The sequence below is a fragment of the Nilaparvata lugens genome, unplaced genomic scaffold (assembly GCF_014356525.2).
Source record: "Nilaparvata lugens isolate BPH unplaced genomic scaffold, ASM1435652v1 scaffold7774, whole genome shotgun sequence".
Classification (NCBI taxonomy): Eukaryota; Metazoa; Arthropoda; class Insecta; order Hemiptera; family Delphacidae; genus Nilaparvata; species Nilaparvata lugens.
Window position 1 is genome coordinate 1 of NW_024093522.1, and position 12043 is coordinate 12043.

Sequence of the window (12043 nt, forward strand, 5' to 3'; positions counted from 1 at the left end):
TCAAACAGGTCTTGGTAAAGGCTGACTTCATTCAAGCGATTTCCTGATTGGTCAAACAGCTACAATTTTGCGTAACAGCTGACCTTCAATTCAAGCGGTTTTCAATCTCAATCGAATGAAAAGGAATGTTCTCACTCTGTGGTCGTATAACCAACATATTCAAACACACTTGTTAGTCTAATGTATCTGAAACAGATTGCAATGAACCAGCAAAGCATTCGTCGAGAATTCGCCGTCGCGTCAAAGGATTTACTCAAACTTTCAGTCCCACGAGATTGATGCTGTTATTCGCAGCGAGTGTATAGGCCTATATATATTGTGTTATATGATGTTTTTATATCAGATTTGGATTCGGTTATGAACGAGAAATGATGAGGATAGCGGATAAACAACGGAAACTTACCGATAACTTCCATCTTGGCCTCGTTGCTCACTGACGTAAATGATGGGCTTCGGCAGAAACTTCGCTCGATAGAGACCAGACTCTTCAGGCTCACGTTCTTCAGCACAACTGTTTGCTATATGACAACTTCAACTGAAACAGCCAAACAACAGCTTTGTGAACAAACAAGTTTCGCTCCCTTACATGCTGATTACCTAATAGCAACTCACTCCACAACACATATTGATGGACATGTTGGAATCTTCCAGAATATTAAAGTTTGTAAATCTCTTCAACTCTCACATATTTGATGGACATGATCTGGTAAGTGGGATGTGTACAATAGGAGTCTTTCGAGAACAATAAAGTTTGTAAATCTCTCCAACTCGTACATATTTGATGGACATGTTTTTAATTTCCTTGCCCTATTACATGGGTAAGGAGAGTATTGCTTCCGAAAAAATTAGGTACCCCAATTTCTAAATTTCTATACGTTCTAGGTCCCCTGAGTCCAAAAAACTGGTTTTTGGGTATTGGTCTGTATGTGTGTGTGTGTTGTGTGTATGAGTGTATGTGCGTCTGTGTACACGATATCTCATCTCCAATTGACGGAATGACTTGAAATTTGGAACTTAAGTTCCTTTCACTATAAGGATCCGACACGAACATTTCAATCAAATGCAATCAAGATGGCGGCTAAAATGGCGAAAAAGTTGTCAAAAACAGGGTTTTTCATGATTTCTCGGAAACGGATCCAACGATTTTGATCAAATCATACCTAAAATAGTCATCGATAAGCTCTATCAACTGCCATAAGTCCCATATCTGTAAAAATTTCAGAAGCTCCGCCCCATCAATGCAGATAGTTCCCAATTATCAGACTTCAAAAACAATTGAAACAACAAAAATCAAGTGGAGTAGATGAGCATGAAAATCTCTACAATTATGTTCAGTAACATTTCACCTAAATTGAAAATAAGCTTTAAATTCGAGAAAATGTGATTATTCAATTGCGAATTATTGTTGATTCTATTAAATCATTCACTATGAGAGAAAGCAGTCCTCACGTGTGTCTCCAGCGTTATTGCCCGGTCACCAGCTGGCTCAAATCTTTGAATAGTAGACTTGAGATGCGCGGGAACACTAGCGTCAGGTGATCAATTTTCATAACGGCAAGGAAAGTTGTGTGAGTGTGCCACACCAAATTTTTTCTTTAGGGCTACTCTAGAATTGTTTAAATGGGGTGTTACAGTAGTTACAGCTGAGAATCTTCCAGAATTCAAAAATTAGTGAATTTTTTCACAAATTTTTGACGGAGATATTAAGTGGAATTTTACAATGAGGAATCTTCTAGAATATTCAAGTTTGTAAATTTTTTTCAACTCGCACATATTTGATGGACATGATATTAGGGGTGTTACAGATAGAGTTGAGAATCTTCCATAATTCAAAAATGATGGAACTTTTTCACACATTTTTGAAAACATATTGAGTGGGATGTAACAATTAGGATCTTCCAGAATATTCAAGTTTGCAAATTTCTTTAACTCGCACATAGATCATATACATGATTTTTTAAATGGGCTGTAACAGTTAAAGTTGAGATTCTCCCAGAATTCATTCATTTATTGTATAAAATACTATAATCATAATACAATTATGACATTGGAGGATAAACTAGGCTAAGCCTGTACTAGTTCTCTCCTAGAATTTTGATAAAATGATAATGTTGTCCAAAAGATGAGGTTATGTAATCACACACTTATGTATTCGTTACTTGATTTTCGGTCCAGGGATGATATATACAACACAAACATACGAACATATTAGTTAAAATTAGTGGATTTTTCACATATTTTTGACGCAAATATTAAGTTAGATGTTACAATAATATAATTATAAATCTTCCAGAATATACAAGTTGGTGAATTTCGGCATTTTTGACGGACATGATTTGAAACTTGTTAAGTAGGGTTTCTCAAATTTTGAAATGAGTTGCTACAATTAGGAATATCCAGAGTATTAAGGTTAATGAATTTCTCTAATGGTACAAACTACCACATTTTTAAGGGAAGTTATTCATCTGTATATATATTAGAAGCAATAAAGTTGATAAATATTATCAAAGCTAGTACACATACTTATTGATTTTTGATGAGAATTTGGTGTATCTGCATATGAAAACTGTAAAGTTTGCCAAACTTTCAAATTCGCCCATTTTGTTGAATATCCTAAATGGGAAGTCGAATTAGGCCTGTCCCAATATACCGGAATATTACATTCATAATCCAGAGGTTATAGGTAAGGAGTGATATGATTTTAAGAACTTCCGAACTGGTGTACACTGGTTTAACACGTACAAGATGAGGAATACATTCTATTACAATTCGGAAGGTATAAAAATTATAGTTCCAATTGTTCTTAGGCCTATTATAATTTTCCATTCCATTCATTTATATCCATCATTCAGAATATAAGGTTATAAAGCCCAAATTTAATAGTAACAGTGAATACAGTTTTCCAATGGAAGAGACTCAGATATTTTTGATCCCATAATGGAAATTATATGATAATGGAAATTATCAATTTTTCCTTCCATCTCTACCAACTTTATTCACACTTTAAACAAAAGTTAAACTTGAACTTTTGAAAAAAAGTTGAACTTAAACTTTTGAACAAAAGTTAAACAAAGGTTGGACTTTTTTTTGAACTTTATTCAAAGTTTTTCTGAAAGTTTTGAGGAAACCAGCAGAAAAACAATGCTAGATTCTATCATTCATAGACTTCATAGAGAGAGCATAAAAAAGGGCAAACAAAACCTCATCCATGAATTTCATTCTTGATCGTCGACTTGTCATGAAAATGCTGAGATCTTCTACGTTATAAGATCTCGTAGCATTTGATTTTGATGGTAGATATTTCTAGAAAGCAAAAATGAATGTAAGGGAGAAGGTTGGCTGTTGTACAATCGTTTTCCTGTTGTACTTTCTAACAAAGGAGGGTCGAGTTACATCATCATTGACGTTTGTTGTTGAGGGAAAAATAGATTTCTGATTGAGTTCTGACGAGCTGCTTTTTTAAATTACTGGTCACGAAAATAAGTTGAAGACCTTCTACTCTCCCATAACATTTTCATAACTTTTGCATTGGATTTCACAGGTTTCCATAGGTACTTTCCATAGCTGATCAGAACAGCAATTTTTAAAACTAATTCTATGAATTAAACTAAAAAAAAAATGATTTCTCTGTAAGGGATCATGAGTGGAATATGTACAATTATTCACTCTAGACATGAAAAATCACCGAAATTCAAATGCAATATACAATAAATTGAGTGATAAAATGGAATATGTTGGGTTGGAGATGTTAGCCGGGACGACTAAGGCGTTTTACTCTTCATTCTGCTAGCGCTATCTAGTCATGGGCTTGAATCAAGCCGGTAGGCATGGACGTTTGATCATCTCATCAAGAAATTCATGTAGCATCATATGAATCAATGTAGAGAAATGCGAAGGAAAAACAGTGTAACTGATCTATAATCAGTATAATATACTGACACATGACCTAGATACATTTTGACTGTTGTAAAATTATAATTGGAACCGTTATGGTGGTAAGCCTGTGAAACTTTTCAGTACGTTGTGTGAATCTGAATGATTGAATAAATAAATGGATAAATAATAAGTATAATTAAACTTATAAATAGCTAGAGTTGGAGTTGATTGTTTGGTGCAAGAGAAGTAATCATGTAAATCGGAAACGGAATTGAAGCAATGCTTCATCAGCTTTCTCTTCAATTACATTCTAAATCTTTTCCACTCCAGCACCTTGTCATCATTGTATTATGAAGATTGATACCTAAACTTCAACCCCCTTAGCATGGAGTGGTTCTAAGATATTCATCTCTGAGATTGTGACGTTCCCTTGTATGATAAGAGTGTATCAAAGAGCCTCTAATCACACTATTATCGTTCTTTTTAATAGGACAAGATCTCCGAGATAGTGACGTATTATCGTTATACGTAGTATACTATTATCGTCCTTTTCAGCTGAATTTCAGCTGCATTCCATCGATCGAATACATTTAAGCATGAGAAGATTGGAAAATGGTAGTATTTCCAGCGTTTTGGAAAAAAAGTAAATTCGTATGGCTTTTGTTGGTGGGGAGTCCCTTGCGGGAAGGTCCCACCGACTGAATATATAATTAAGCCGTCAATGGGCCTTACGACTGTCATACTTCAGCCGGGACCGACAGTTTAACGTGCCCATCCGATAACACGGGAGTGATCTGGTTAAAAAACTTTTGGTATTGAGGGGGTTTGAACCCGGGATCTCTATGCTGCTACGCAAGCACTCTATCCACTAGACCACGGATCACTCCAGCGTTTTAGAATATGAACGGTAGCTTGTCCTCATTAATTACTTTCCGTGTCCAAACAAGCAACTATCATTAGATACACAGGTCACATGTAAAAAGAGCCCCAAAAAATAAAAAATAAATAAACATTGGATACAAACATCATTAAATTATATGTTTCCAAAAATTTGCAACCGATTGGGCTTTGTCATTATTTGCTTCAAAGAGATCCTCCTTTCTACATTGGACATCAAACTGAGGACACCAAGCAAGCACTCCTGCTCTGAATTGCTCCACACTCACAGCAAATGTCATCATTAAGGTGCGTACAGAATAACGCGCCGGGAACATGAGCAATTTACTTCTAATCAGCTGACTATATCTGTATTTTTACAGAAACGGTATAAGATATAGATATAAAAAGCTTGGCATCAGTTGATTAGAAGTGAATTGCTCATGTTCGCGGCGCGTAAATCTGTACGCACCTTCACCTGGCAATAAACCCCATTTTTGCAGGTTTGTTTTGCATCAAGACACTCCTACCCTTAAACGGTTGTGAGCTTTCTAAGTCAGAAAAGCTAAATCATTAATTGTCCTCATTAAGAGAATAGAATAGGTTATTTAGCAGTCACTGACCTCCTCTAAATGAGTATTTGGACTTGCCAATCATTTAAATTATATAACTTAAATTGTGCATTCATAAAACAGATTGTAAAATATATACTCTCGAAGGTCTACGAAAATCACCGAGAACTATAGCAACCGAGAAACTCCTGAATCGAATAAAAGCACTAACCTTCCAGTTCAGTCTTCAACTAAACTCTCAGTTTTTCAAGCGTTTGGCAGGTTAAATGTGTTGGCATTATCTGACCCTTATAGCCCATTCTTGTGATCTGATTGACTTGACAGAATTTCATTTTCATTCATTATACATTTTATTCATTTATACATTAAGCATATTATAAAAATTTCCCCAGAATGTTACTCCGTAAGAAATCAATGAAATGTATAGAGGCCTCAAATTCCTTATAACAAAAATCTGGTGTGGCGCACTCACACAACTTTCCTTGCCGTTATGAGAATTGATCACCTGACGCTAGTGTTCTCGCGCATCTCAAGTCTATTATTCAAAGATTTGAGCCAGCTGGTGACAGGGCATAACGCTGGTGACTTACGAGGTCTGATATCTCTCCATTGTGAATCATTATTTAATGGAATCAACAGTTGCCAACAGTTTGCAATTGGATGATCATATTTCTCGAATTTCGAGCTTTTTAATTTTAGGTGAATATGTTACTGAACATTGTTGTAGAGATTATCATGCTGAATCTTTTCCACTCTTTTTTTTGTTTGAATTGTATCTGAAGCCTGATAATGAGAATCAAAAATCAAACTTTGCATAGATGGGGTGGAGCTTCTGAAAATTTTCCAGATATGGACTTTTGATAGAGCTTATCGATGACTATTTCAGGTATAACTTCATCAAAATCGTTGGAGCCGTTTTCGAAAAAATCGCGAAAAACCCTGTTTTTGACAACATTTTCGCCATTTTAGCCGCCATCTTGGATCGCATTTGATCGAAATTGTTCGTGTCGGATTCTTATATTGTAAGGCCTTACGTTCCAAATTTCAAGTCATTCCGTTAATTGGGAGATGAGATATCGTGTACGCAGACGCACATACACTCATACACACACACACACACACACACACACATACAGACCAATACCCAAAAACCACTTTTTTGGACTCAGGGGTCCTTGAAACGTATAGAAATTTAGAAATTGGGATACCTTAATTTTTTCGGAAAGCAATACTTTCCTTACCTATGGTAATAGGGCAAGGAAAGTAAAAATCGCTGGGTTAAGCTTTGCCTCTTTTTCCACTTTGTATTACCCTTTTCTCAACAACTCAAATTCCTTATCACAAAAATCACTGGGTTAAGCTTTGTCTCTTTTTCCATTCTCAATCATCCTTATCTCAACGTAAATGAATATTGACCACAATATCGTCAGACATCAGACAGCAAACAAAGATTAATGAAGGGAAATCATTAAAAAGCTGAAACATACTGTATGAACCTCTATAATGATTGTGCGATCCTGTACATCATTAGAGAGTTTCCAATATGTTTGATACAGGAGATGTTTCACGGTGTGTGTATTTATTATTTTTTCCGTGTAGTGAGCACAATCCCCAAAACTGCCTCTGCCCGATGCATGAGAATGATGCCCGGGATAAAATTACCGTTTGCAATTAGAAACATTGTGGCGTCAGAAGGGGTGTGGGAGTTGTTTGGGGGGGGGGGGGTGGATGCACGTCTCTATATTTACAGCCATTTCCTGACCACTCTGACCAGTGTCCAAACAGAGGTAGTAGCACGAGGACGGGTGTCTCTTGCATTGTCACGAGTAGCCTCGCCTATCCCACTCTTTTCCTACCATTCTACATGTAACGGATCCTGCAGGCTAATGTGCATCATCAAATTTCACCAGCAGTACATTTGAACCGGCCGCAAAAAGTCCAATTAAAACGACCATTAACTCAGCAAAAGAGTCTGATCAGCTCACATCTGCTACTGTCTTCTGTATGCTGCATACTGAATTTTTGCAGCCCAATTTTATGTTTTTTTTTGGTAAGAGCAAATTTTGTACAGATGGCTCACATGTGGCTGTGGATGATACTTGGAGAAAGGCGTGGGTTTCGCCAATACCCACTATTACATAGAAGTTGGTTTTTGCTCGAATGAGTAGGCTATTGGTATTTAGAACGGGAGCAAAATAATAACATCAAATTATATTATCCATTTCTTACACTACAGCTTCGTATAGAATAGTGATTATTTGTTGTTCGACTCTTCAAATCATCATAACTTCGCTGCCATAAAAGCCATTTGAATAAATGAAAAATAAAATGAAATTGGCTTATTCAACTATACAAAAATTGCTAATTTCTAATAATTCTGATTGGATGAACATGAATCGAGTATTAACAGCAGTATTTAATGAGTGTTACAGCTGTTTATAGCTATGGTGAATGTGATATTTTCGAGCTTTATTTGTTTTATTCTTTATTTTGTGAATTTATAGTCTGTTTCATGTTTTTAAGAAACTTTTATTATTAATCCATCCAAATTTAAAGGCTAAAGTGCACGTCCAGTGCCAACATACCTGTCATAAACGTTTTGGTTGGATCGATTTAGTATGTTATTTGAGCACAAAATCACAAAAATTAAACGGCGCTCACTTTTTTTTTAAAACAAACTAAGTTTAAAGTAGCAGAACTTAACCTATAAGTAGCAACCATAAGTAGCTAAGGTTAGGAAAAGCTGTAGGTTAGGAAAAGCTTTAGGTTAGGAAAAGCGTTATGTTAGGAAAGCTTAGGTTAGGAAAGATTTGGGTTAGAAAACTCAGATTAGGAATATCATAATTTGTTGATTTCAATAATCAAAATGGCTGCTACTCATAGGTTAAATGCATGTAAAATTGTGCTACTTTGAACTTGGTTTTATTTAAAAAACATAGTGAGCGCCGTTTAATTTTTGTGATTTTGTGCTCAAAATAACATACAATAATCGATCCCACCAAAAATTGATAATAGGTATGTTGGCACTGGACATGCACTTACACCAATTTAAAATTGTTTTATTCTAATTTATAATTTAGATTGTGATTTGGTGTAGAAATTTGAATGGACTTAACCTATAATATTTGGACAATTTAAAACTAATTAGGAATTGAAGAAGTTTTAGGCAATAGCCTGTTTTTTCTTTTCCGATTCTTGTATTTTTTTGCTAACCTTATAATGAATGAATAAATAAATAATCAATTCCATGTTAGAGGTATTCCAGTTCTTCCAATCAAATAAAGGAATAATTTTTTAGGGTTGTTATAAAAAATACAATAATCGACGTGAGTTGTGATTTGCAATTTTCTGATTTGTGTTCTCAAATAACTTCCAATTCTGAACTTCCTTCCGCTTCAATTTTGTTCCCTGAGAACTTCAAACGATTACATAGGCTTAATGACACCTTCCAATAATTATTTATGTATGATATTGTTCGGGTTCAGCAATCCTTATTATACATTCCCTGACCTGTTTTGTCGAATGCTAGACAAGGATGGCAGCACTAATGCTAATTACCACTGCCAGTCTAAAAAAAAACTTCATTCACATGGGCTACTTTTTAACAAATTGATAAAAACAAAAAATCTTGATTTACCCTTTATTTTTAAACTTTAAAGTAGTTCAACCACTAGTTTCGACCCTACTTTGGTCATTACATAAAAAATGACCTAAGTTAGGGTCGAAACTAATTGTTAACTATTTTAAAGTTTTAAAATAAAGGGCACTTCAAGATTTTTATATTGTTTTTATCAATTGCCAGTCTCAACTATAATGTGGACCTCACTAAATATTATAGAATATCAAAGCAGATGAAACGGGTATAGCACTCAATAGACTGTTACAGTAAAATATGGAATTGATGTTGCTTTCCATGACGAAATACTATATAAAAAAAACTCTGGTTGCCTGTGAAGTCGGTATATGGGCAAAAGTTTTATGTGACAACGACTTTGAGTGGTAAAATAATTTTAATGTGAATATTCATTCGTATAGTAGGAAGAAGGATGAATAATAGTAACAATTTAAAACATTTATTTATACAAAAGGGTAGTAGTGGCGCAGTCGCAGGAGATTGCTTGCGGCGCCTGCGCAGGTTGACTGCTCCGTTTCACTCTCTCTCCAGGTGAATGCCTTCGGGTTGCTGGTTGCTGCTGCGTTGCTTGCCACTGCTCCTATTCGTGCTCTTTCCAGACGACCGTGAACCGAAACGAACGCTCTCACTCGCTCTCATTGTGAGCGCATAACGCGGAGCGTAACGCAGTTTCTTGAATTGTCACCCAGCAAACCAATTTATAAGACGTTGTCACGTCAATAACTCTGTTGTAGTTCTGACACAGTGTTACTTGTAAATATTTGAAAAACACTTACTTTTCTTGGAGTATTGAGGAATGCATTTCACTCCTGGAGAGGAGCTTCATCATTCAAAATGCATTCCTCGATACTCCAACAAAGTAATGTTTTTCAAATATTTACAAGTAACACAGTGTCAGAACCACAACAGAGTAAAATATGGATTCAATGGAGGAAAGTGACATAAATAAAATTGTATAGTGATGTACTCACATCGACAGTGATGCCTTCCATATTGTAGCGGTGCTGGGTTGGTGATGACTTGGGAACGTAATCTGTAGAACTCCTCGTGATCCTTGTACCATGTGGCCGAGTAGAGGCGTCCTCCTCCAGGTCGAATTCGCACTTCATCAGCACCACGTCCGCCATGCAACACGTACGGCGGAACTATGATCGCGTCCAGACGCAACGACCACACTGCAACCAACAATCACAAACACATCAGTCGTCTTCTTCATTAAGTGCGTACAGACTTTCGCTCTGCTCCACAACCGAACGTCACTCCAGCAGAGCGATTGATGATCGACCGGCGAGCAAGAGTGGTTCGACCGGGGAACGCGAGAAGATCTAACATCTTCCGTAACGTTCATGATGGGTGCGTGGGGAGCGACTGTGGTTCGATGGTGGTACGAGGGCGGTACGAGGGCGGACGAGGGAGGAGCGTGCTCGGTGCGGGTTGAAGCGCGAATATGTGTACGCAGCTTAAGGCTGACCACTAACGGTAGGACATGCATGTTTATCGTTCACACTCACACATTTTCATCATGCATGTTTTGTCGTCAGCGAAATGCTCCCAAAGTAACATAAATAACCAATGACAATGAATCACCACTGAGAAATTAAAACTATAATGTTTTTCTCTTTCTAGATTTTCATAGCACCTAGTTGAAGACTAAGTTGAAAGCTGAAGCTAGTTAAAAGCGAGAAAGTTGCAATACTTGGGGCATGAGACATGTCTTATAAGAAACCCACACCATTATGATCTCTTACAGGGAATATTGCAAGGAATAGTTTGGAAAGAATAAGATGTGATACTTATACGTATAATTGTAACGATACTTATACGTACCGAACGCTTACATATACTTTTACACGATTAGGCTAGGCACACACCAGTTAGTCAAGGCAAGACAAGACATGATCAGACACGTTTAGTCACAATACTTCACATAGTTGCTTATGACGCAACATACACGGATTAGTCATTGCAATTAGACATCTATAAGCAGCTATATCATGTCTCATAAGCAGCTATGAGAAGTATTGTGACAGAACGTGTCTGATCATGTCTTGTCTTGTCTTGACTAACTGGTGTGTGCCTAGCCTTAGACCATTCTCAAATGAATAAAAAAGTTGTTGTTACTGTTGGAAGATGATTCATACAATAGGTACATCATCAAAAAATGAATTCATGATGGATTCAGGCATCAAATTTCTACCTGTACACTGTACATAGCACTGTACCTATACACTGAAGGATACATAATAATATATAATAATATAGTTGAATGGTAGAAGCACATAGTGCTGATCCCCCAACACCACATATTCTCACTTCCCCCACAACTTCAGTTATCGAGTAATTTTCTAGTCAATTCCTGAGTGTCCCAGGAACTCCGCAAGCATCGATACTTATCACAAAAAGTTGATTTTAATTCAAACGCGAGCAGAGACAGAACGATGGTTGAATCAGCGGCAGTATCCGTGCTTCAGTTGTTTTTGGCGATTGTTGTGGTAGGGGGGAAGCCTATAGAAGGGGTGGGGGCACATTGTGTCACCTCCAGACATGGTCTATCACTAGCAATTGATTTATTGCGACAATATTTCCACCGGCCACTTGTATTTCGGTGCCGTTTTTACAGTTTCTGTTTTTGCCAGTACCCCAGCACTTGGTGCCGACCTATATGTATTTCGGTTCTAATTTATTGCAGCGGCTTGAAACAACGTTTTTTCCCCCCAGTATCGCAATTGTTTGCTGTAATAAACGTTACAACTGATGCGATCGGCAACCTCACTTCTTCTCGTTCCCTCCTTTCACTTCTTCATCGTCTCCTCTTTCTCTTCATATCATCTTTCCTCTATCATCTTTCCCCTAACACGTTTCTTCTTCTCTCCCTTCACCATTCTCATTCCCTGCTTCCACTTCTCCATCATCTCCTCTTCCTCTTCCTATCATCTTTCTTCATTCTTCCTAACTCTCCTCTATCATCTCCCTCTCTTCTCCCTCCTGTCATCATCTTTCTTCTCTCGCTTTTCACCTTCTAACTCGCATTATCTTTCTCTTTTTCTCGCAGTCAAAACCCACAACATATAAACATAAAGAGAAA

At 36.9% G+C, this 12043-nt stretch overlaps 1 protein-coding gene across 1 annotated transcript; it reads right to left on the reverse strand.

The window, feature by feature from the left end:
* Window positions 1-403: 403 nt before the first annotated feature.
* On the reverse strand, window positions 404-10133 carry LOC120356732 (the record flags this gene model as incomplete). Its single annotated transcript, XM_039445711.1, has 2 exons — window positions 404-511; window positions 9930-10133. Coding segments are annotated over 2 exons (312 nt in total), but the record flags the coding sequence as incomplete, so codon positions are not given.
* Between the last annotated feature and the right edge of the window lie 1910 nt (window positions 10134-12043).